Source organism: Trichechus manatus, unplaced genomic scaffold (assembly GCF_000243295.1).
Source record: "Trichechus manatus latirostris isolate Lorelei unplaced genomic scaffold, TriManLat1.0 scaffold00088, whole genome shotgun sequence".
Taxonomy (NCBI): domain Eukaryota; kingdom Metazoa; phylum Chordata; class Mammalia; order Sirenia; family Trichechidae; genus Trichechus; species Trichechus manatus.
The window spans coordinates 1,287,546-1,314,241 of record NW_004444024.1 but is presented as its reverse complement, the minus strand read 5'-3'; the positions used below and the strand labels follow the sequence as shown (position 1 = coordinate 1,314,241).

General features: G+C 42.9%; 1 protein-coding gene across 2 annotated transcripts in view; it reads left to right on the top strand.

Annotated features, from left to right (window-relative positions):
• Positions 1 to 26,696, top strand: part of CLPB (ClpB family mitochondrial disaggregase) — a 166,808-nt gene that overhangs the window by 11,088 nt on the left and 129,024 nt on the right. For both annotated transcript variants that reach the window (XM_023736533.1, XM_004381939.2), the window contains exon 3: positions 19,688 to 19,774. In XM_023736533.1, coding sequence (XP_023592301.1) covers positions 19,688 to 19,774 — 87 coding nt within the window. The remainder of the gene's footprint in view (positions 1 to 19,687; positions 19,775 to 26,696) is intronic.

The window sequence follows — 26,696 nt, the reverse complement described above, 5'->3', positions numbered from 1 at the left end:
GAGCACTTGGTAGATTCGAACTGCTGACCTTTTGGTTAGCAGCCGAACTCTTAACCTCTATGCCATCAGGGTTTCCCCAGCAATTTCACTCCTAGGTATATACTTAAGGGAGTTAAAAACATAAGTCCACACAGACTTGTACATGAATGTTCATAGTGATAGTACTCATAGTAGCCAAAAAGTAGGAATAACCCAAATGACCATCAGCTGATGAGTGGATAAATGAAATTTGTTATATCCATATAATACTGATACATGCATGTTAAAACATGAATGAACCTTGAAAACATGCTGAGTGAAAGAAGACAGGCACAAAAGATCAAATATGATTCCATTTATATGAAATGTCTAGAATAGGCAAGTCTATGGAGACAGTGTACTTTAGTGGTTGCCTCAGGCTGGAGGGGGCCGTGATGAGGAGTGGCTGCTAATGGGGTTTTTTTGAGGGATAATGAAGTGTTCTAAAATTGATTGTGGTGATAGTTGCACAACTCTGAATACACTAAAAACCGTTGGATTGTACACTTTAAATGGGTGAATTGTATGGTATGTGAATTATCTCTCAGTAAAGCTGCTAAAAAAAAAGTGAAGTACAAGACACTGGGAAATTTAACCTTGACTGGGGGGATGGGAGCTAGGGAAGATCAATAAGGGGAAGCATCTTTCAGTAAATGAGTTTGAACTGAACTCTGAAGGATGAAGAGAAAGGTGAAAGTTCGAGTTAAAGAAAACAGCAAGTGGAAGGCCTTGGGTCAAAAAAAAAGTGGAGAAATCAAGGAAGAGAGAGAAGGCCAATATGGCTGGACTCTTAGAGAGCAGGGAAGAGTGGCATAAAATGAAATTGGAGAGTTAAGCAACGACCATACCACACTGGGTCCGTAGGCCATGTTAACTTTTTTATTTTTATTCTAACAGCAGTGGGCAACTCTTGAAAGATTTTAAGTAGGAGTGTGTTTGTGACAGAGAGACATGGTGACATGATCAGGATCTATAGTTTTAAAAGATCACGGGTTTCTTGGCGGAGAACAGATAGAGAGCGATGGTGGATGCAGGGAGACTGATTGGGATGTGACCAGAGTTCCAGACAAAAGAGGATGATGGCAGGTGGTGACTTAGACTAAGAGGAAGTAAGCTAGACTGGACTTTGTGATGGTTAGAACAATATCAGTGCCCTAGTATAGTGTCTAGCACGTTTTAGATACTCGGTAAATGCATGATGAGTGAATAGAATTGGATATGGTTGATTACAGAGAAGAAGGTGTTAATGAATTTCAGGTTTCTGGCTTGATCAGCTATGTAGATGCTATTGCCACTCACTGAGATGAGGATCCTGGAGAAGGACTGGGCTGGAGAAGAAAAGATTGTGAGTTCAGGTTTGAATGTACTGAATTTGACATGCCAGTGAAGTATTCAAGTGGTGATGGCAACTAAGCAGTCAGATGGGTCTTTCTGACTCTTCCGAATATACATACCATGTTGCTTCTCTCAAAAAATATCTCAATTATCAGTACGGAGACTCTTCTGATGTCCTGTTTTGATGGTTTTAGAAAATAAAGGACTACCCAGCTAAACTAGTTTTCTAGATGGCTTTGGAAAAAGATATGATTTGGTTTACAGTTCAGGAAAGAAGAAAGGACTGGGTTTTGTTCAGGGGTAAACATATTTATTCTAGCTTTGCATTGATGGCTTGGTTTGATTCTTGTCCCTGGATGCCCCAGGTTAGGGCTTGAGGCACTTGCTGTCCAGGTGCCAGGATTGAGGTGTCCAGAATGCGCTTAGCTACAGCATAGGTAAATGTCCTGCACATTGATCCAGGGATTTTATCTAATTAACAAAAACTCTGGCTGGTAAATACATTTGGCTGTCTCAAGGCCTCAGAGAGGCTGTGTGCTTATTGATTGTTGGATCATTTTGGCTGGATGGGAAGATATTAATGATGGCATCAGAGCAACCAAAACATCCAGCTCGCTTAACTAGTAAGTATGTAAATGTCCTTGTGGCTTGCAGCGGATTGAAACAAAACCTTTATCCTAGACCAAAGGTCAGGGCCTCACAGGGCATTGACTCTTGTAATTTGATGCTTATATAGAGACCTCCTGAAAATCACAGATTTTTGAATGCTAGAGTGTAACCCACACAGGTATGTATGAATGCTAGGATGTTGGAAGGCGGCATAAAATTACAGAAAGAATACAAGATTTTTAGGATTAGAAGACCTGGGTTTGACTTCCTTTTTGTTTTTTTTTTTAAATTGTTGTAGTATAAGTGAAAGTTTACAATTCAAGTTAGCCTCTCATACAAAAATTTATACATACGTTGTCATGTGACCCTAATTTTTCTCCCTATACTATGACAGCACACTCCTTTACACCCCTGATTTCCCATGTCCATTCAACGAGCTCCTGACCCTCTCTGGCTTCTCATCTCACCTCCGAACAGGAGCTACCCATTTACTCTCATGTATCTACTTGAGCTAAGAAGCATACTCTTCACGAGTATCACTTTATGTCCTATAGGCCAGTCTAATCTTTGTGTGAAGAATTGTCCTTGGGAATGGTTTTAGTTCTGGGTTGACAGAGAGTCTGGGGGCTGTGCTTTCTGGGGTTCCTCTAGTCTCAGTCAGACCATTAAGTCTAGTCTTTTTACTAGAATTTGAGTTCTGCACCCCACTTTTCTCCTGCTCCATCAGGGACTCTCTGTTGTGTTCCCTGACAGGGCGGTCATTGGTGGTAGCCGGGCACCACCTTTTTCTTTTGGTCTCAGGCTGATGCAGTCTCTGGTTTATGGGGCCCTTTCTGTCTCTTGGGCTAATACGTTCCTTGTGACTTTGGTGGTCTTCATTCTTTTTTACTCTAGGTTGGTTGGGACCAATTGATGCATCTTAGATGGCTGCTCACCAGACACCACTCACCAAAGTAGGATACAGAACATTTTCTTAATAAACTTTGTTATGCCAGTTGACCTAGATGTCCCCTGAAAGCATGGTCCCCAGACCGTCGCCCCTGCTACTCTGTCCCTCTAAGTGTTTGGTTGTATTCGGGAAACTTCTTAGCTTTGATTTTGGGTGTGACTTCTGATGTAGTTACTAACTGGCTTTGTGACCCTTACTAAGTCGTATATAATAACCTGCTTTTCTAAGCCTGGTTTCCAAATCTTTTTAATGAGGTTTCCATTGCAAACCTTTAAATAAAGTTCCCACTGTTAAGCTCTGCAGAGAAAGCGGAGTCCCTTTGGAAGGGTCCATATCACACACTGAAACACTAGGGCTCACTCACCTTCACCCAGCAGGCAGATCTGCAGAGTGGCCCAGGGCATGGCAACTTTCCTGAGGTGTGTGACCTGCCGAGTCTCTGCTTATTTGCTTCCTGGTGATGGAAGGTAATTAGGAATGTTGAGTTGGCAGCTTTTCCTGAACTTCATGGGTAAGTGAGTTGTGGAAGCAACCAGTCAACTGCCCAGAAGACAAGCAAAGTCAGGCAGTTGGCCAAAACCCTTGAGCAGAGAACAGCCAGGGCCTCCCATGGTGGGGTTGGTTGGGGGAGAAGGGGAAGGAGGGGGCTTATCCCTGCATAGGATCCCAGCCCTGGGATTAAGCCTCTAGTGTTGTCCCCACTGCTTCTTGGCTGTGTAGTCTTGGGCTAGTTGTTTAACTTCCTCAGTGGCTGGACTGTAAAATACCTTTGATGATACCTGTGTGACCACCCTCTCAGAACCTTGTAAGAGTTCTAGGCAGATGAACTGTTGTCTGGGAAATTACTCATCCCTTGGGTCGTCAATGTCACGTCTTGCAGGAAGCATTCCCTAACCCTCAAAGAGCCTGTGGGCACCCAAAGCACCCTGCACTTCCCCTGTGATAGCACCTACCACCTCTATTGGAATTATCTGTTTATTTCTCTCTCTCTCTCCCACAATACTATGCGTTTTGGAGATGGCAGACCATTGCTAAGTGGTTTGTTGCAGTTCATGTAAATATTCAGCAAATACTTATTGGATATTGTTGAAAGTGTTTTATAAATGGTAAAGGCAAATGTTAGTAGTTAATGCAGTCATAATAAAACTGTAAACAGAGGAGTAACCTCCTTTTGGAAAAAGCAAAAGTAAAGTAAAAATGTGTAATTAGTTCAGTCGTTTATTGGTTCAGCAAATAGTGCCTACTATATGCTGGCACTGTGCTAGGTCCTGGTGGATCAGTGGTAAGTCAAAAATATGAACAGACCTTGCCTCATGGAGCTTAAAGCCTAGGCAGACATTAATCATATACATGTGCAATTACATCTGTGGCAGATGCTTTAAAGGAGAGGTACAGAGACTCATGAGAGCCTCTAATAGAGATTTCCTCTGATCAGGGAAGGCTTCCCAGAGGAAGCTGGAGCTTGGAGCTTGCCTAGGTGAAGAAGGGTGGGAAGAGCTTTCTTGGCAGAAAGAATTTTCATTTACAAAGACCCTGTGGCAGGAGAAAATGTAGCAAGTATAAAAAAGGCTGATGGGAGTGGAGCTAGAGGGAGGTGCTGGAAGGAGACTAGAGAAAAAGCAGACCTTGCAGGGCATTAGAGGCCATGTTCAGGAGCTCTGACAGCCGAATTGGGGTGGGAGTGGGAGTTTGGGAGGGGATGGATATGATCATCAAGCATTCTGATTGCTGAGAAACATTAGGAACCAATGTGTTCCTAACTGCCTACTTGTATGTGCTGGGCATCTTGTTGGGCACCAATCCAGCCTTCATTTCAGCCCCTTTAGGCAGGGGCAGAGCACAACGCTGTAATCCCCCAGGGCTCAGAGACAGCTGTCAGGCTCTGTCTCCCTACTACTATTGCTGTGGCCCACATGCAGCTTCTCCTTTAAAATTCCAGCTCAATCATGGCCGTAATGCAAATTCTGTCAGCATGGCTGGAACCAGCTGGATTTTTCCCCAAGAAACTTTTCTGCAAACTGAGGAACAGAGGAAATCCAAGAATATTGGCAGCAGTCAAGCTAACATGTTGCTGAGTTTACAGTATTCACTTTAGTTGTTGGCGTCACAGTCCCTGTTCTGTCCCTGTCCTATCTGAAGAGCCTCCTCAGAAAATCTCACTTTTGAACTTTGAAGTTCTTCTACATTCTGTTTCCTTCTGAGCAGGGGTCCCAAGCCCAAGTCCTCCTAAGGCAATGAGTTGTTCTCTCCTATGGCTTTATTACTGGATCTGCCCAATAGGTGTTTGTAGCATTGGCACAAATCACGATGATAAAGACTTTGGGGTCTTACAAAACAAGGTTTAAATCCCAGCTGTACCATTTATTAGCTCCCTGACCTTGGGAAAGTTACCAAACCTCTCTGATCCTTAGAGTCTTCAACTGCAAAGTAAGAATTATAATTGACCTACCTCATACTATTGTGGTAGTACATGAGAAAATACATGTAAGCCAGCTAGTAAATGCTCAGTGCATAGTAGGTATTATTGAGTGTTATTAATTACACAAGACTTTCTTCCCCCCTACTTAACAAAATTAAGATAATGGGTAGAATTTTCCTGATATTCAGTTTTTGCCCTACATTTTTCTTAGGTTCCACACCAGTAGTGTGAGCATTCAGAGACCCCAGACTACCAACTACAAGGTAGATATTAAGGGGGAGAGAGAGAACCTCACGAATAGCCTACTATGTTTAGTTTTACCACTTTTTTTTTTTGAGGACGCAGATATTCAGAATATTATGAATGTTTATATTAATAGCATGTTACTTTGTTATTGTTAATATTACTAATAATGGCTAATGTTTACTGAATGCCTTTTTTATGGCAGGCATTACATGAGGCTTTAATCAGTAAATCCTCACAACAACTCTGCCAAGTAATACATCCCCATTTCACAGATGATGAAGCAGAAGTTTGGAGAGCTTAAGTTATTTGCCCAAAGTTGCCTACTTGAGAAGTGACCCAGCACTTCACTTTATAGATGAGGAGTCTGTGAGGCAGCAAACAGAAGAGAGTGTCGCCCAGGCCATGTTTTCTCTTAGCGCTCTTCCATGCTCTGGGGGACCTTTTCTAGCTAAAACCAACCAACCAACCAACCCGTTGCCATTGAGTTGATTCCAACTCATAGTGACACTATAGGGCAGAGTAAAACTGCCCCATAGGGTTTCCAAGGCTGTAGTCTTTACAGAAGTAGACTGCCACATCTGTCTCCTTTTCTAGCTAGAGGGAGAAAGGGAGAATCATTTCTGTCTGCCTTACTGGGAGTCCACAAGGTTCTTAAGGATAAACTGTTGAATCTAGACCCCTTACCTGTCTTCCCCTCAACTCTGTTCCTCACTGCCCCCCTCCCCCCGCCATACGCACCAGCCAAGCTGACCTTTCCCTCTTTCCCAGGAAGAGCCCTGTTCTGGTCAGACTTGAAAGCATACACCTAACTCATGCCTACCTATGAGCCTTTGCTCGTGCAGTGCTTCCAACCCTACCCCTGTCCTGCTGTCTCTAAATCCTAATCATGCTTCATTGCTCACCTTAAGCCCTTTCTCTCCCAGAAAGCTCACCCTGACTAATAATAATGGCTATCATTTATTAGATACCCACTATGTGAGGCAGAGTGCTAATTATATGTATTATCATTATTCCTTGCCACATTATTTCAGAACAGATTGTGTTGTGTCCATTTTCCAGATGAGAAAACTTGAGGCCGAGACAGATTTAGTGATTAAACTGAGGTCTACATGAATCCAGATATGTCCTTTCTCATTGCAATTTTCTGCTTGTTCTGATTCACATTGATCTTATCAGAATTCCCATAGATCTTAGAAGTCTGAGCCATACAGTAGCATGTCTAGTGATCCCCTCCTTGCCTTTTCTCCTCAGTTGCTTCATTCATATGTCTCCTCACCCAGGCTGTGATCCCCGCCACAATAAGGTAGATGGTATGTCCATCTCTTGCCTATGTGTAGCATAGCTGCCTGGGCCCTTAGAAGGCACATAGTACAGATAAGGCCTGGCCACTTGATTGATTGGTTGATTGAAACCTGTTTATTCTCTTAAGGCTACCCAGCAGGAGGGTGTAGTCCTATGAAGCCACTAAGCTAGCTGACTGGCCTCCAGGATCCTCCATTCATGTGGATGGGAGGCCCAGGAAGGCTGCATAAAAATCCTCTCTGAGGCAGAGCTGAGACTTCCATCTCAATGCCCTTTTGTTTTGGGGAGACAGCACCCAGGCCTCCTGGGCTGTATGTGTGTTTGACCAGCCTTTGCAGGTGGACAGTGAGCAGAGACAGGATGCAAAGCACAAACAATTGGAGTAGGCCCCTGGAATTCCCAGGGACTCAGAGTCCAGTCAGGCAGGCAGGATCTTCCTAGGCTAGCAGATTTGGGCTCAGTCACAGCTCCTGCACAGCTCAGGCGGGATCCAAGGCATTTTTGTCTCTGGCCTCCCTTCCTCTCCAGTATTCAGGTCCCCTCTTTAACGTCTCTGATGGTCAACATCCAGCCCTCAGTTGGGCAACTCTAGGCATGAGGTGTTCCCTGCCTCTTGAAGGATGAGAGGACTCTGATTGAATAAGCATTCATTTATTCAGGATACAATTCACATACCATAAAATTCGCCCTTTTAAATTATACAGTTCATTGGTTTTTAGTATACAAGTAGTCCCCAGCTTACGATGGGGCTGTGTTCCAATGGCTACTTTGTCATAAGTCAGTTCTGATGTAAGTAGAATTGCAACATTCTATGTAGTATATATTACTAACTGATAAGATGAAGAGAAAAAAAACCAACAGATGATCATAAGTTCGTCATAACTCGAATATAAGTTGGAAACTACCTGTATTCACAAGGTTGTACAACTATCAACCACTATCTAATTCCAGAACACTTTCATCACCCCAAAAAGAAGCCCCAGGCCCATTAGCATTCCCCCCTGGTGCCTGGTGCCTGGTTTCTTTCACTTGGCATAATGTTTCATCCATATTGTAGCATGTATTAGTACTTTATTTCTTTTTATGACTGAGTAATATTCCATATATGGATATACCACATTTTATTTATTCATCAGTTGATGGACATTTGAGTTGTTTCTACTTTTTGACTGTCTGAATAATGAAACTATGAACATTCTTGTAGAAGTTTTTGTGTGGACTTACATTTTCATTTCTCTTGAGTATGTTTTTATGAGTGGAATTGCTGTGTCATGTGGTAACTTATGTTTAACATTTTGAGGAAAACTGCCAATCTGTTTTCCAAAGTGACTGCACCATTTTACATTCCCACCAGCAGTGTATGAGGGCTCCAGTTTCTCCACATCCTGGCCGACACTTGTTATTATCTGTTTTTTTTTTTATTACAGCCATCCTAGTAGATGTGAAGTGGTATCTCGTTGTGGTTTTGATTTGCATTTCCTAATGACTAATGATGAGCATCTTTTCATGTGCTTATTGGCCAGTTGTATATCTTCCTTGGCATTTATTCATTCTTAAGGCCCATTATGATCAATACGCCCCATAAGGCATTGAAAAAGAGCATAAAAATGTTTCATTATGACCTTTGCCCTTCAAGGAACTTGCAGTTTGGTAAGAGAATTGTAATTAGTACATGTGAAAAGTTAGGGCTTCAGTGGACAAGACGGCATCTAGGCTGGACCTGGAGATCGGTAGCATTTGGATATAAGGAGCTTGGTAGAAAGAATCTCTGGGCAGTTAGAGTAATGTAAGGGAGGCCTGATGACACAGTGGCTAAATGCTCTGCTGCTAACTGAAAGGTCAGTGGTTTGAACTGACCAGCTGCTCCATGGGAAAAAGATGTGGCAGTCTGCTTCATAAAGATTACAGCCTTGGAAACCTTATGAGGCAGTTCTACTCTGTCCTATAGAGTTGGTATAACGGCAACAGTGGTTTTTTTTGGGGGGGGGTTTGGTTTTTTTTCTTTTAGAGTAATATAAGCAAAGGCACTTTGTAGTTAGTAGAAAGGTGTTTTATATTATGATGAATTCTGAAGTGATATGCATGAAAGCATGTAATATAGCACTCGACACATGATAGGCTGTCCTTACATGCTGGCTCCTTCTATAACTTCATCCCCTTGGGTCTCAGCTCTGCCCTCTAGGACCACAGAGAACCCACTCTTCCCTTTCTCCTGCTACAGACCTTTAAATATGAAGAGACAGAGCTCCAGGCTTAATAAGCCTTGGTTCCCTAAACTGTGGCTTCAAGTCTCCTCCTCATCTTATTCATTTTCTAATGAAATGGCCACAGAGTTTTAGTGCCCCCTCTGAATTCTAGTGTGGCGTGGCCATTATTGTGAAGAGCAGGGGGGTTAACCTCTTTGGTAGAGATTTTATGCTTCTGTTATGTGGTCTGAGTTTGCATTAGCTTTCTTGACAGCTGCATTGCACTCCTAGATTGTTAAGCTTGCATGCAGTCAGCCCGACCTCCTGAGAACCAGGGCTTCCTGGTTTTTTTTTGTTTGTTTGTTTGTTTGTTTTTAATTGGATTTATTGGGTTTGTTTTAACCTAAAGGCAAGACTACTTTAAAGCATCGTATTGCCATGTGAATATGAAAGTGGTGATGATGTGAAGACTACCAAGAAGAAGATGGGATGGTTTGGGCCTTTCTCATCTTGAGATTAAGTGGAGAGTATCTCTTCCGAGGGAGAAGGTTTTAGAAAGCAGAACTGAGCAGAGAGTCTCTCCATCTCTCAGATAACCTCCTGTCCACTTAAGGCTTTTCTTTCATCATTTTCTGTCAGCTAGTTGATTCCATCAGATGCCTATGGTATGCTGGCCCCATGCTGAATGTGGGAAAGAAGGAAAGAAGCAGATGGGATGCATGTACTGGAAGGCAGTGTGGTTCAGTAGAGAGCATGGGCTCTAGTGCCAATGCTGCCGCTTACTGGCCATGTGATCTTAAGCAAATCGTTTACCCTCTGTAAGCTTCAGCTCCTTCTCTAATCACAGGATCAATTGAGATCACAAATACAGAAGTGAATTTATGAGATCTCATATGAGATTATAAATACTGTGTAGTAGGGCCTGAAACATAGTAGGCAGCTCAAGAAATGTGAGTTCTTTTGAAGTCTGCCACTCAGGAGCTTTGCAAGACATGAAGAGCAAAGCATGCTTTTGTGCTCACTGACTGTACAAACATCGCTGAGCACCTGTGATACTTAGAGCATTTATTTGCCTACTTACTTGTCCCATTTCTCCACCTCCAGTGGAGCACAGTCCATGTCTGATTCATCTCAGCCCTCAGTCTCCAGCATAGAGCCTGGCATGGAGAAGATGTTACTTAAGTTTTGTTGATAGAGTGAATCTGAATGAGTGAAGGCCAACCCTTTGACCTGACCCCTCCAGGGGACCAGGTATTGTGGTTGCTTTGCACAGTCCATTCTTTACTGAAACATTTCCTGGGATCTGGAACTTGGCAGTGGTGGCTCAAGTGCCAACCCTGTCTGTGAAGTTTGAGCCACTTCTGGGGCTCACTGATTCCTGGCAACAAGCCAGCTGCCCAGCTGCCCTCTGCCAGCAGTCTAGAGTCTTGCTTTGGTGCCAGTAGGTGGCGCCCATAGCCCTTTCCCACACCTCAGCTGCCTAGACAGGCCTTCCCTTTTTCCCAAGTCACCAAGGCAAGTGCTGATTCTCTGGGACATTCCATACAACCCTGGGCAGAGATACGCAGATGGCCACCCTCTCCCCCAACTGGTCTTGTATTGTTTGATTTTTGTATTTTATTCAGTCCCAGCCACAGCAGACACTGCTTGCAGAAGCAGAGGTGTTTCCCATAGAGGATCCCCAGGAGATCATTAGGGGATCTGTGCTTCTGCCTATCCTTTCTGGCACAGCTCATGCCTCTGCCTCCAGGAAATTGTCCTTGTGGCTCTGTTGCTCTGACCTACGATCCCATGCCATCTTCCTCCAGGGTCCTTGCTTGTATTTTAACTGTTTTCTAGGCGTGTAACTGTCCAGTGAATTCCTTAAAGACGGGAATACTGCAGAATTCATCAAAGCATCCTCAGCACCGTGCTCAGCACTCCTCAGGAGGAGTGTCTGGAATGAATGGATGAATAACAGGAAATGGTACCTCAAAAAATTGCTATTGAAATTAAAAGATAGTCTACTAACCACTAGCCTTATTCTTAAAAAATGCCAGTATCATGAAAATCAGAGAAAGGCTGAGGAACTATTTTAGATGAAAGGAAAGCAAAGGTACATGCAATGCTCGATCCTGACGTTGTTCCTGGCTTGTAACCCGGATCTCACTCAGGTAGTGGAAATTGCTATAAAGGCTATTATTGGGATAATTGAAGAAATTTTAATATGGGCTATATATTAGATAAAAATACTATATCAGTATTAAATGGCCTGACTTTGATAATTATGTAATGGTTGTGTAAGAAAATGTTCTTGTACTGTGTAACACATGCTGAAGTATTTGGGGTAAAGGGGCATGATATTTGAATTAGGCTCTCAAATCGTTCAGAAAAAAGTTACATAGGGAGAAAAGGAGTAGTAGAGTAAATGAGGTGAAATGTAAAGAGAATCTGAGTGAAGATTTTTTATACTCTTTTTGTAACTGTGCTGTAATTTTGAAATTATTTCAAAATAAAAGATTCTGAAAAATAATAATCAGTACATCTTAATGTGTGCTAAATTCCTGGCTAGAAACTGTAAGAGAGATGGAACAAAGAATAGTGATACCAGCATTGGACTTTATTCAGTTTAATCCAGCAAATATTCATTGAGCTTCTCTACTGCCTGCCCTTGAACAGAGTTAGTGTAATAATAGCAACTTACCCACTGCCGTAGATTCTGTCTCATAGAGACCCCATAGGGTTTCCAAGGCTGTAAACCTCTATGGAAACAGACTGCCACATCTTTCTCCCGACAAGCCGCTGGTGGTTTGAAACCACTGACCTTTCAGCTAGAAGTCAGTGCCTTTAACCACTGTGCCACCAGGACTCCTTAATAATAGCAGCTAACATTTGGAAAATTTAAGTGTTGTCACATACATTGTCTCCTTTGGTCATCTTAGCATCCTTGTTAGGTGGGTCTAGTAGGCTGATAAGATAACTTAGATTCTGAGCAGTTAACGTGACTTGCCACAGCCTGGAAGAGATAGATATAGGCTCATATTTGGGTCAGTCTTTTCCAAGCATGATGCTTTCTGAGTCCTGTATCTGTATGTATAAAAGGAAGGATTGGACTGATTGATCTGTACAGATCATTCTCTAATTCCAGATGTTTGAAAACTGTGTGATAGGAAATGATCAGTTATGAAGCATGCAGACACATTACACAGTGTGCCCTGCATTCGTTGTAGGTGCTGCATAAATGCTAGTCCCTCTTCTTCCTCACTGCCCAGGCATGACTGAGCCTTGGCATCTGGAGAGCTTCCTAGAGGAAGGGTCCTGAGCTGGGCGTTGAAGGAGGGTGGTCAGTTCAAGTAGTGAAATATGCAAAAGATGCCACAGCGGCCAGGCCAGTGTCCATGGAGTTAGGGTACCAGGACCCTGCCTGAAGCCTGCTGGCCCAGGCTGGGATCTGAAAGCAGCCTTTCTTCCCCTTCCCTGGCCCCCCACTGCCACCAGCCCTGGCAAGCTGGGTAGATAAGGCGCAGATGGAAGCTGCGTGTGGATTCTAGCCCCAGGCGCCTTGCCTCTGCTCAGACAGCGGGGCCTGGTGCTGTTATTACTGTAAACAGGGCCTTCTGCGTGGCTCCATCCAGGGCCCCATTGCCCAGATAGCAATCGTGATTGGGTCTGCATGGCTCACTGCTTCCAGGCCTCAGATGCAGGTGGGACAGGGCCCCCACCTTTGAATTCCCTCCCCAGCTGCAGCTGAGGGCTCGTTCATGTGAAGGATCCGGAAATCAGTTGGAACAATGCACGATTGAAGTTCAGTGACCGCTTTGTATTGATTGGTCATAAAAAAAGAAGGAAGAAAAATCAAGTGGCACCTCCCTTCCTGGAGTAAGAGAGCTGGTTAGCAAGAACAACTCAAAGCTGCCCCCACGTTCCCTGTCCTCTTCTGCCCTCCTACAAACAGCAAGCCCAAGGGGTTGTTTTTTCTTTGGAAGTCTTGCTAAGTACACATTCTGCTAGGAATCCACTTCTCATTGTGCACTTTGATGCTACACATATTTGAAATCATAAGATTTTAGAACTGTCAGGGACTTTAGAAACTATTTAATTCCCTTATTTTACTGCAGAGAAAAGTAAAGTCCAGAGTGAGAGATTTATCCAAGGTCACACAGCTAGTTACTGATAGAGCTGTGACTAGAATCCATGACCCCCAGCCCTCAGGCCTGTGTCTGCGGTGTCTTTAGCCCTGAGACTGAGAAGCCGCATCTCACCCTCCCACATACACACAGGAGCCTGAGTTCTCTGAAAAAGACATTATGAAACAGGTAACTTCCAATACAGGACAGAAGTATGGGTGCCTAGTGAGAGATTATATATGTAAATGCTGTAGCAGTCATTCATCTAGACCCCGAGCCCTCCTGTGTGCCAGGTACCAGGACTAAAGAGATGAAGATACCTCCTGGCTTCTAGAGGAACACACTGACTTTTGGGGGAGTTAGCTAAACAGTGTAACTGTATTGACACAGGTGAGCACGGGATTTTGGCAGCATCAAGGATGTCTTAGGGAAGGCTTCTTGGAGGAGGAAAGTGTAGGATCTTTTTTTCCCCCAAGAAAGTTTTTTTTTTTCTTTTAAGTATATTCACTGATAGGCAGTATACACACACACACACACACACACACACACACAAGAAAAAAAAAAAAAGAAAGAAACTTCAGATAATACAGAAGCAGTCACAGTGAAAAGTGAAAGTTTGACTCCTACATCTCCCTTTCTCTATAATAGGTAATCACTGTTAACCTGTTTGGTCTGTAACCTCCTGACGCTCTGGATCCCTGATAGGTGGGAGTAGACTTTGTTTTCCTCTTTGATTTGTTACTCTCCTGTGGTAATCTTCAGCTCTGGGGCTAGGGTACTCTACTGCCCTTGCCTGGAGGTTTGAACCAGTTCATCATTTATCTATCAACAGATAATTTTGAACACTTAACTGTCTTCCAAGTTCTGTGTGCACCTTTCATATATCGTCCTAATTTACTCTATTTCTTTTTTAAAATGAGGTAAACACAAATTAGAAAATAATAACAATAATGGCAGCATAGGCTCTTCTGTGTGTACAGTGCTTTATTGCACACCAAGTATTTTCACATATTTTGTCTCATTGTTTCATCACAGCACCCTATGCAATATACATAGTAGGGCTGGTAGAGTCGTCTTCATTTTTTAACAGATGTGGAAACAGGCTCAGAGAGTAGGAGGGAACCCAGTGAGGTTCAGAGAGGCTAAGTCACTCACTCATCCCAGGCTACTCACCAGGTAAGTGGCAGAGCCTGAGTTGGAACCAAGATCTTTCTGGCTTATTCTCCTGCCCTGAGAGTTGTGTAAGAACTAGGATTCAACTCTGGACTTCTAGTGTGGTCTCCTCTGTATCAACTACCCTGGGCCACCTCTTCAATTAGTATCACCCACCTCTGCCCTGCCAAGCATGAGACCTAGTTCATTAGGGAAGGGCCCTCCACAGGGTCTGGAGTGAAGCCCAGAAAGGCCTACCATGCCCACCCCCACTCCCAGCCCCCAACACCGGCTGCTCTGCCCTGAGTGGCAGCACACATTAAGCATTCTACTCATCATCTCAGGGATGATGGAATCCTAACCTTTTCGGAGACACCATGCTCTGTCACAAGCATTGCTCTTTTTAAAAGAGATTAATTCACTTGCCGCATTTTGTCCATTGGTGAAAATCACAGGGGAGAGCAAGGGTGGCTTTCTCAGGCCTCAGAGGCCCTTTCAGCCACTCTCAGCAGGCAGCCACCCGCCCAGCTGGCCCAAGTGTTTGAAATGACTGCCCGCTGGGCATTCACTTGCAAAGCAACAAAATGAAACAGAGGAGACCTGGTTTGTGAAATCTTAACTTCTTGGGCTGCTCTGCATACAGAGGGGAAGTGGGGGAAGGGTCTACCCAGATGTGAACGAGGAAGAGTTGTTTGTGGTTGGGTTTGTATGTTGGGTGTTTTTTGACGTTTGTTCTGGTCTTTCCTTCATTTACCAGGTCCACCACTCCTTATGGAGACCTACTATATGGTGTCTCTTTTCATCCTTACAATAGGGATTAGTGTCCCCCATTTCACAGCGAGCAAGTGACAGAGCCCAAATCTGAACTCTGGCCTTTGGACTCCAGAGTCATTGCTTTTTCCATTACACCTCAGCCCTAAGAGGCATCATCACAGATTGATAGTCAGGAAGCTGAAGTCTCACAGAAGAACACCAAGATTTGCCTCCTAAGAACACCCCTCAGATTTGTAGAGCCCTTTCCTTCATATTTCAGTGTAGCCTCCTAAAACCTCTGTGAAGCTGGCAGGGGATTATGATCCCCAGTGAACCTATGAAAAAACTGAAGCTTGGTAAGATGATACACCTTCCCCAGGGTGTTAGAAGTAGTAGGTGGCAGAGCTGGGACTTGAACCCTGCTCTCTGGACCCTGCCCTTTGCAGAGAAAGTGTATTCTCTTCATTGAGAGGATAGCAAGTTTAGAGATTCCCTCTCTCCTAGCAGTCCCTCGCAGAAGAAATTCCCACCTGGCTCATGTCCTAGAAACCAGGACTTCTATCTCTGCCTCTTCCTGGTAGCCAGCATGGAGCCTGGCACAGAGTGGGTGTGTGTGCATATTTGCTGAATGAATAAAGGGGTGCCTAGAGCCAGCCTGGCTTAATTATCCAGGTCATCCTGTGTGATCATGTCTTAGAATCCTGGAAATTGGCCAACCTGCTACTACCAGCTTGAGACTAGAACACTTTGTTCCATCAAAGCGATGGAAATAGAGGTAGGGTGGCAGGCAGAAACCACCATGTATTGAATAGCTCCTGTATGCCAGGTGCTGGGCTGGGATCTCCTGGCAAATTAGAGATTGTTATCCTTATTTTGTAGATGAGAAAACTGAGACTCAGAGAAGTTCTTTGCTCAAGGTTATATAGCCAGACCAGAATTTGAATCCAGGTCTAACTTACTCCACAGCTCTTTATTAATGCTTTGTTTTTATTACACTGCACTGAGCCCTCAAAGGGCAGGACAACAAGGCATCTCAGTCTTCTTTCTTCAGCCCTGCCTCCAGAGCAGTGCTGCTTCCAGAATTCTCAGGCCCAGGCAGGGGAGCATGGGTCAGTGACTACTGGAGGCATGAGGGATTTTGCTTCTACTGAGCTTCTCATTGTCACTCCCTGCTTTCTCATTTCCCTGTTCTAGTTCATCTCCCTGGTTTATTACAGCAGCCTCCTGACTAGTCTCCTTGTCCTCATTTTCTGCTCCCCCCCCCACACCTTTCAAATTCAGCCTGCTTAAGCTATTAGATTAATTTCATAATTTCTTTTGCCTCAAAACCTTCGATGACAACCCTGCGTGTGGTAAAAGTTTAAAGAAAGGCAAACCGGTTTCCTCTCAGTTACCCCCTTCAGATGATTGATGGTGGCTGATTGGAACCTGTATTGAGGAGGATACTGAGGCTCTTTCAAAGGCTTCACAAGAAAAAAAGCTGCTGTGAGAGATTTGTGGTGTCTGCCTTAGAGGCAGAAGTACAGAGTAGGGGCACACATGCCAGGCATTTGCCAATTTTTTAGATTGAGTTTTTAACCTGAGGTCCATTATTGACTTCATAGGGGGTCTGTGAGCCCCTGGACTTTACATGTATAAAATATATTGTTTTTTAGTGTGTGCTTCCTTATGCACATTTCTGGGGAGTCATCAACTTTGATCGTATTCTCAAAGGAGTCTGTGGCTCAAAAAGGGCCCATGCCCACTGCCCTGGCCTCCTAGCCTGGCATTTGAGGCCCTGTGTGGCCCCTGCATACCCTGCAACTGTCTGTTTTTCTGCTGTGAACTGTCACCCAGATGGAGCTATTTGATGGTCTCTGAATATACCTTGCTGTTCCTTTCCTGCTTCTGAATCTTATCCTGTTGCTTTTGCCTTGACTGGCATGGTTTTCCTCCTCTCAACAGTTCTCATTCTTCAAGGTACAGTTCAAGTCTTTTCCTTCAGAAAGGGATCCTTGATTGGCTTCAGCCTGTCCTGATTTTGCATCCCCTGATTTTCTAGCCCTTTTGAACTAAAGACCAGAGAAGTGAGATCATCTGATCAAAATCACAGTTAGCATATCCAGTCTCTTTGACTCTCAGAACCATGAGCTCTCCACTGCACCACGTGGCTTGCTAACTTAGGAAGGAGGTTTTGTGCAAAAAGCAACTTTTGTCTCACAGAAAATTTCATCCCCGTAGTTCTTAGCCTTTTTAACATTCTTGGCCATAGAAATTACTTTTGGGTAAAGGAAGTTTAACAGTGTATGTGGTAAGAGACCCGGGTCTTTCACCAGAAGAAATCATCCAAACTAGAGGTGAGAGATGAAGGTTTCATAACCTCCTCCCAATACTCTCCTCTCACGTTCTATGCCCCAGCCATACTAAACCTCTTTCAGGGTCTCATATACCCCATGCCTTCTTCACCTCTGGGTGAGGAGACTTGGCCTGCAACACTCCTTCCCTTTTTCACCTGCTTTGTCTGGCTCATTCCCGTTTATTATCATCACCTCCTCAGAGAGTAGATTCCCTTGTTGTGCACCTCTGGTCCCTGTTTGTAAACCAAAACCAAACCCATTGCCATTGAGTCAATTCAGACTCATCGCAATCTTATAGAACAGAGTAGAACCGCCCCATAGGGTTTCCAAGGAGTGGCTGGTGAATTTCAACTGCCAGCCTTTTGGTTAGCATCGTAGCTCTTAACCACTGTGTTACCAGGGCTAGCACTCATCAAATGTGTAATTGTGTATTATAGTAGTCTGTCTTCCCACTGCATCAGCACTGTAAAATCATATAGACATCATGGCTGAATAAATGAAGTAGTACATGATGTGTCTCAGCATCCTCTCAAGTCTTAGTTACCTGCTTGCAGCACAGAAATTTCATTTGACTTGGGTCAAAGGAGTGTTTACAACAGATTGAGGCAGAATAATGGTGCTGGGACTCAAACCCAAGTCTCCAGACTCTGCCTAGTGCCCGCTGTGCTAAAACCTGCTAAAGAGTAGACAGTCTTCCAGTCACAAGCTGTAACCTGGCAGTATCCCAATCACCCCCACCCTGTCCTCATAAGTAGGTCCTGCCTTGATAAATTGGTTGACTTTTGGTCTCTCCCTTTCCTGGCCTCCTGCAGCACTTACGGTCAGTAACCAGACACTGTAGTCTAGATTTCATGCTGTCCTATATTGTCTTCTCATTATTTCATGTCTGAGTCCTGCCTCCACAACTAAATTGTATACTTCCCCATCACATATCATGTCTTCCCTTACCCCCCAACCCAATATCTAGTGTAGGACCAAGCACATATCAGACTGATTTACCAAAATTAGTTTGTTTTTTATGTTACATGGAGCCAGGTTCTGTCTAGAGGAAGGATGGTGAGGTGAGAGGGATTCAGCTTTAGAGTCATTATTGACCTGAATCCAGTCACTGTACTGCCCCTTAAATAGTTTTGTGACCTTCAGCAAGTCATTTCTGTGCCTAGTTACCATGTCCGTGTAAAGAAGAAATTAATATCAGCTTCTTAAAGTTGTGTGAAGAGTGAATGAGATCAAGTATGTTAAGTGGCTAGGGCAGTTCCTATCTGCAACAGGTGCTTAGTAAGTGTTGGTTCTGTTCCTCCCCTTCCGTCTATCTACCTCCTCATTGCATGGTTCCTTGTTCCCAGGACCCAGAATTCAGACTTTTTGTGCTATACTTTAAGCCTTGTGTTTGTTAATTTCTTCAACAAATAATTATTAAGCTCCTATTATGTGCCAGGCACTGGCATATAGATTTAAATAAGCTCATGTGGATTATTTGAGGAACATAATCTAGCATTCTTTGCATCTTTCCTTGGGTTAAAGGATTTCTAGTTTCTAAACAGTCAACACACAGATAAACTTGGTGAATGTGATTCATTTGTAATCTGGGAACTACCTAGATAAGAAGTATCATTAGGTGTTCTGTACTAAGCACTGGATTTGATGAGTCAAAAAAGCTTTCTCAATAGAAAGAGTCCTCAAACCAGGATTGTATCACATAGCATGAGAGTAGGACTAGAATAGGCAAAGAGGCAGAGAGAGAGCATTCTAGACCGAGGGGGTGATGAATGTCAGGGTATTAAAGTAGGGAAGGCACATTCTTTTCTCAGAAGGTTGGAAGGACAACAGCAGGAGGAGACTCTTTTAAAGAAGAAGGGCAGAGTTGGGGAGAACCTTGGATCTGAGGAGAGTGGCCAGAAGAGCTGGGATGGGGGTTTAGTTCTCAAAGCCCTCTACTACTTCCAGACTCACTCAGCCTCCCAATTCATTGACTGTCATTTCTTCTGTAGTTCTTTCCACTCTTCTTCTCACGGTGAGCCCATAACCAAAAACCAAACCCGTTGCCATCAAGTTGATTTCAACTCATAGCGACCCTATAGGACAGAGTAGAACTGCCCCATAGGGTTTCCAAGGCTGTAATCTTTATGGAAGCAGACTACTACATCTTTCTCCCACTGAGTGGCTGGTGGGTTTGAACTGGCGACCTTTCAATTAGCAGCCGAGCTCTTAACCCCTGCACCACCAGGACCCCTTTCATGGTGAGTCACACAATGAAAATATGTCTTTCTCTTTAGGCTGTTGTCAGAAGGTGCAGATGTCAATGCAAGGCACAAACTTGGCTGGACAGCTCTCATGGTGGCAGCCATCAGCCGAAACTACAGGTAAGAAATCTCTTTCCACACAGAGCTCCCTTAGCCAGATATCTGCATGAACCCTCTCCCACCCTTGCTTGCTCCCTCTGCTGTCTTTACTAGAGGCAGGGAGATGCACTTAACCTAAGGTACTGAACTGTGCCTGGTGCAATGGAAAGTGTAGGAGATGTGGAGTGGGAAGATGTGGCTTTGGATCCCAGCTCTATCACTCATTGACTTTGTGACCTTAGGCAAGTCACTTGGCTTATTGTGGCAACCAAATGTTTGAAAGCCTCTTGTAAATGATGAAGTATGCATGGTGAATTATCATCATCATTTTTATTATCCACCATCTATCCATGATGAGAAGTCTGCAGTCACTGCCCTCAGTGGGGGCTCCACTAGGCACCTTCTTTGAAGCTGCTGATGAAAACTAGGGAAGGTAGGGGGAACTAGAGAAGCTTTAGCTGTGATTATACAAAAAATTTGATTACATAAGAACGAAAGGGGATTCTTTCACCTATTTAAGAAAGTAGACTCTGGATACTTGTAATAGCAGACATTGAAATTGATAGGTAGAGGCAATAATTTTAATTGTCTCTTCAAGAAGGTCTTTAAGTAATAGCCAGTAATAGCCACCTTTGGGAGAGTCATATATGTGGTGGAAACCAAAAAAAAAAAAACACTGGGATTTTATAATACAGATGTGATACTACCTGCCTCAGGCTGGCAGAGACACTTGGCTGTACTTGAGATAGGTCTTTCTTTGCCCCTGTCGTGAACTTACTCCCAGCCACTCAGTTTCCTTATTTGCCTTCTTAAGCACCAGGTGCTTACTCTTTAAAAGAAAAATTGATGTAAATAACTGAGAGGCTTGGAATCCATTCCTGGTTCTTATCATTAGTGGTAGAGGTACTTTGCATGAATTTCACAACTCCACAGACACCCTACTTTTTATCTGAAATTAATCAGTTATTTCTACAAATATTTAGTAAGTATCTGCTCTGACCCAGACTCTGCTAATCTTTGGGGGATCAGAGACCCTGGGGAGCTCACAATCTAATGTGGAAAAGAAAGGCAGGTAAAGAGACATAGTCTAGTGTGGTCAATGATGCAGTAGCAGTGTGTACAGGATATTATAGAAGCAAAGGGTGTGAGGGGGGCCGAATCTGGAGGCAGAGTGGATTTTTGCTATATTGTTAGGAGAATCAAGTAAGATAATACGTGAGCTATAGGTTATAAATGGTGAGTTGTTATTCTCCTGTACTCCCACTAGACCTCTCCATATACAAAAATACATGTGCACATGCATGCAGTCAGAATATCAGGCATTCATTCATTCAGGTAATATTTTGTGAATGTCTGCTATGTGCCAGCACCAATCTAGGACCCAGGCTGGCTTTCCTTTGCACTGTGAGAAAATAATACTTCATTTTTAAAAAATTTTGCTTTCAGAAAGAGGAGTTTGAGTATATTTGTTTTCTTAAAACCGCAAGAATGTGGTGTTAGAGTTTTGAAAGTTCAGAGATTGTAAAGTGGAGGTTTTTGGAAAAGTGTAGAATCAATGGACATTTTCATCATATTCTCTTTCCTCATTTGCACCCAAGTGCCAGCTCAAGTTCTTGCCCTCTGTAAAGCTTTCAATGACTGATCCCATTTCCTATCTCACCTGTAGGGAGTTCTCCCACCTCTGAGCTCCGGAAGCATTTAACTTCTCCTTTTTCTTACAGTTACTCATATACATGTCCAATTCCTACCAGGCAGTGAGCTCCCTGACGGCTAGGACCTTTTCTCCTAACTTCTTATTATGGAAAATTTCAAACATACACAGAAGAGAATATAGCATAATGAGCCTCCATGTAACCATCACCAGCTTCAGCAGTTATCTAATCATGGCTAATCTTAGTTCATCTGTACTCTCCTCCCCTAGATTATTCCGAAGCAGATCTCTGTCTGACTCATTTTTACATCCTTTGTAGCACCTGGCAAAGTGACATAGTTCTTTGCACTTAGTAAAGCGCTTAAAAACAATTATCAGTTGATTCACTATTTGAACGTTCAACATTTGAATGTTCAGAAATCAAGTAAAGAAATATATTGAGGATCTGCTGTGCTAAAGGCCTACACCAGTAGCGCTAACAGCCAGCGAGTGCCAGCAGTCCTGTTTGCTCAAGCTGCTGAAAGTTTCTGCAGACATCACCTTGTCCTCTTGGGCACCAGTGTCAACTGAGGGAAGACTTAGTGATAGTTTCCAGCTTGTGCCCTTTCTACTCTTCGCTGGAGTTTGTCATTTAAGCCAACTGATCCAGGATTGGCATCCCTGTATATCTAATTCCAAAGTCTATTGCATTTTCCTTATGACCCACTGATATTCCACCCTGACCCACCAGTCTTCTTCCCCAGCTTTCAGGCATTTCCATCTGCAAGAGACAGCCACTGGTGGAGAAGAGAGAGGGGTTATATTCTCTTCTATATGTAGTATTCTCAGGGGTGAGACTGAATAGGAAATAACACTATACTTAAAAGTACTTTCAATTAGTAATCAGATAGCTAGTAGATGTGCTTTTGGGGATATTTCTCTCTGAATCTAATGAGTTGTTAGTTTAAGTGATTGCTCTGTCTTTATCCAGGACTATTAGTAGATCAGTGATGTTTGTTGACCCTGGAAAAGTGAGAATGATGGCTTGTATTTATTTGCTTTTGTTCCTAGGACTAATCATTGGCTTTATAAGCACCCATTTTGTGCCTCTTCCCCCGTTTTTCTAGTGCCCAAGAAGGACAGATTCTTACTGAAAATAGCACTCTCAGGTTGAGTTTATTTATTCATTTCACAAATATTTTTTGGCACCTACCTTTTTGCCAGGTACTGCTCTAGGTAACTGAAATACATCAGTGACAAACAAACACCTTTACCCTCATAGAGCTTATTTATATACTAGTGGTGGTTGGTGGGTAGGGTGAGGCAGAGACAGACAATGAACAATAAATATAATACATAAGTTAACTATCTATTAGAAGGCAAAAGGTGCTGTGGAAAAAGGAAAAGTAGAATCTGTATAAAAAGGAGTGCCAGTGGTTCACTGGTCAAGGTGCGTGAGATGGCCTCGTTGGAAAGGTGCCATGTGAGTAGAGTCTTGAAGGTTGTCAGTGTCTGTACCAGCAGAGTCTGCCAGTAAATTTCTCCTTATTAGAAGAGTGCTGATTCTGATATAATCAGTCACCAAACCCTTCTGGAATCATATTGGCCATTCTTAAAAAGTTACTATCTTTAGATTGGCTTTGGAGTAGAAGAAAGTAGAGGGGCAGAAGCCCTTGATTCAAGGCTGAAAGCAGAGAACCTTCACCTCCTTGGGAATACTGGTAGCCTCAAGCTCAAGAGAGATATCCTGAGAGTAGCTCAATCATTTCATCCCCTCAACATACCTTTAGTGAGACCTGTTTAAGGGACGAATTACTGTGTTGAATCCTTAGTACAATGGTCCCTATCCTTAAGGAGCTTAACTTCTTGTGAACTTTTGTTTATGGATATATATATTATTTAATTTTGAATAGGAAATGCAGTACTATGAGACAAAATTCAGAAAGTATGCATGGGACCCCTATGTTACACCATCTACAAAAATTAACTCAAAATGGATCAATGACCTAAATATTAGAGCTAAAAACATGTAACTCTCAGGAGAAAATAGAGGCGCATATCTTTATAATCTTAAATTTGGTAGTGGATTATTAGACATGACACCAAAAGTATGAGCAACAAAAGAAAAAATAGATAAACTGAACATCAAAATTAAAAAACATTTTTTGCATCAAAGGACATTATCAAGAAAGTGAAAAGATAGCCTACAGAACAGGAAAAAATATTTGCAAACCATTTATCTGGTGTTATGGATTGAACTGACCTCAAAATTATGTGTCAACTTGGCTAGGCCATGATTCTTAGTATTATGTAATTATCCTCCATTGTGTGATCTGATGTAATTATCCTCAATTATATGATCTGATGTAATAATCCTACGTGTTGTAAATCCTAACCTCTATGATGTTAATGGAGCCCTGGTGACACAGTGGTGGCCACTCACCAAAAGACCAGCAGTTCAAATCCACCAGCTGCTTCTTGGAAACCCTATGGGGCAGTTCTACTCTGTCCTGTAGGGTCGCTGTGGGTTGGAATGGACTTGATGGCAACAGGATGATGTTAACGAGGCAGGATTAGAGGCAGTTATGCTAATGAGGCAGGATACAATCTACAGGATTAGGTTGTATCTTGACAAGCAAGCAGAGAGAGGCACCTCCTACCACCAAGGAGGAAGAGCCAGGAGTGGAACGTGTCCTTTGGACCCTGGGTCCCTGCGCTGAGAACCTCCTAGACCCAGGGGAAGATTGATGCTAAGACATATGGAGATCTCCAAGGAACACCAGGCCCACAGATGTTGAAAGGAGACAAGGGTCTTCTTCCAGAACTGACATGGAGAAAGCCTTCCCCTAGAGCTGGCACCCTAAATTCAGACTTCTAGCCTCCTAAACTGTGAGAGAATAAATTTCTGTTTGTTAAAGCCACCCACTTGTGGTATTTCTGTTACAGCTGCACTGGATAACTAAGGCATCTGGTAAGGGTTAAACATCTAGAATACAAAAGAACTCCTACAACTCAACAACAAAAAGATAAACAACACAATTAAAAAATGAGCAAAGGACTTGAATAGATATTTTTCCAGAGAAAGTATACAAATGGCCAATAAACACATGAAAAGATAGTCAGTATCGTTAGTCATTAGGGAAATGCAAATCAAAAACACAAACTAGCAAGTGTTGACAAAGATATTAAGAAATTGTTACCCTCATACGTTGTTAGTGGAAATATATAGTGGTGCAACCACTGTGGAAAAGAGTTTGACAGTTCCTCAAAAGGTTAAACATAGATTTACCATATGACCCAGCGATTCCATTCCTAGGTACATGCCCCCCAAAACTGAAAACAAGTACTCAAAGAGATACTTGTACACCAGTGTTCATTACACCATTATTCACAATAGCCAAAAGGTGGAAGTAACCCAAGTGTCCATCATCACTTCTGAATAAACAAATTGTGATATAGCCATACAGTGGACTATTACTCAGCCAAAAAAAGGAATGAAGTTCTGATACATGCTATAATATGGATGAACCTTGAAAACATGCCAAGTGAAAGAAGCCAGGCAGAAAAGGACAAATATTGTATGATTCCACTTATGTGAAATATGTAGAATAGTCAAATTCATAGAGACAGAAAGCAGATCAGAGATTACCAGGGACTCAGGGACTGGAATGAGGCGCGGAATGGGAGTTATTGCTTAATGGGTACAGAGTTTCTGTTTGGGATGATGGAACAGTTTTGGAAATAATGTGATGATTGCACAACATTGTGAATGTAATTAATGCAACTGAATTGTATACTTCAGAATGGTGAAAATGGAAAATTTTGTTATGTGTATTTTACTACAGTAAAAAAATGGAAAAAAGCATGCATGAGAACTTTATTTATAATTTATTCCCTCTTTTTATTTACAAAAAGGGCTGAGGTGTGACTTAAAATACAAGTATAAGGATATACAGGAGAGTTAAAACTAGATCAAGATTAGAAATCATATGGATAAAAGGGAAGATAATTGTATCAGAAATAAATCAGAGATTTTCTTTTCTGAAAGCGAGTTTATTTTTTTTATAAAACTAATATATAGAGAAAAGTAGCAATCATCTTAAATCCATGTATCCAGAGATTGATCATTACACATTTATCTACGTGTGTATATAATTTTACAAAAATGGGACCTTACTATACTCACTGTAAATTAGGTAATTATTGAAATTGACTATTTGATTTAAATTTACATTTCTTGACAAATAAGGCAAAAAGATAGATCTAGAGAGTTTTGATTCTGTAGGAGAGAACTATGTTCTTGCATTCCTTTATATTACTGTTTTATGCATCCAGCAAACATTGTTTAAAGCTAAGCTGATAGGCTATGGGGGATTTATAGAATAAGCAGTGACAGCCGTTTCCTTTAAGACATTCACTTGGACTCGTGACATCAAGGACTTGAGTAATGTGATGGCCGTTGTCTTCAGTAGCTATTCTGCCAAAGATTTACCAGGACAATCCTTTTGCCAGCTCTAGTAACAGCTTGGGGTGTAGTATGGACTCAAGGAATAGTCACTGGGCACTGGCCCCTTCTCTACAGACAGCTCTCTGTGAGCCCCGTGCCACAAAGCGCTTGTTTAGCTTGAGTCTGGGTGCCTCATTCTGTGCTGCACTCTGACCCAGCCCAGCTAAGGCTAAGCCACAGGGTCCCAGGATGATCACTGTGACTTAGCCTAGCCTTTACTGGCTCGTGCAAATACACCCAGCTTTCAGCTAAATTCAATTAGTTTTTCTTTAAGAAGGGAAAAAAATCCAATTTTACCAAGCAAGGACAGACGGTGGAAGATACTTTGATGTTACAACCTCTCAGTGATGCTTTACTTAGTCACAAGTTCATAAGCAAGAAGGCTTAATTACTTGGGAAAACACAGGATTAAAATTGGACACAATGGCTGAGTATCCGCTCTCGGGTGACTTGATTCGAACCCGTGCACCCAGTTCGTGTGTGGTGCAAACTTTGATGTGTGCTATGACAAGCTGAAAGTCATGACCCCCTTGGGGAAGCTCCTTCAGATGGCATTTGCAGGATATGTAGGCGGAGAGGCAGAGCCTGCCAGGCCTGTTTGCTCAACTTTGATGTCCGTGCAGCCACAGGCCCCACTATTTGCTCATTCACTGAGGGATGGATTGGGAGCCTCCTACGTTTACCAGTGGACAATGGCCAGCAATGGAGTGTGACAACTGTTGACCATTCCAGGAATCTGGTGGACCAGAACAGGGCTTTGGGAGACAGAGACTGGGGGGCCAAAAGCTGTTTATAGGACAATCATT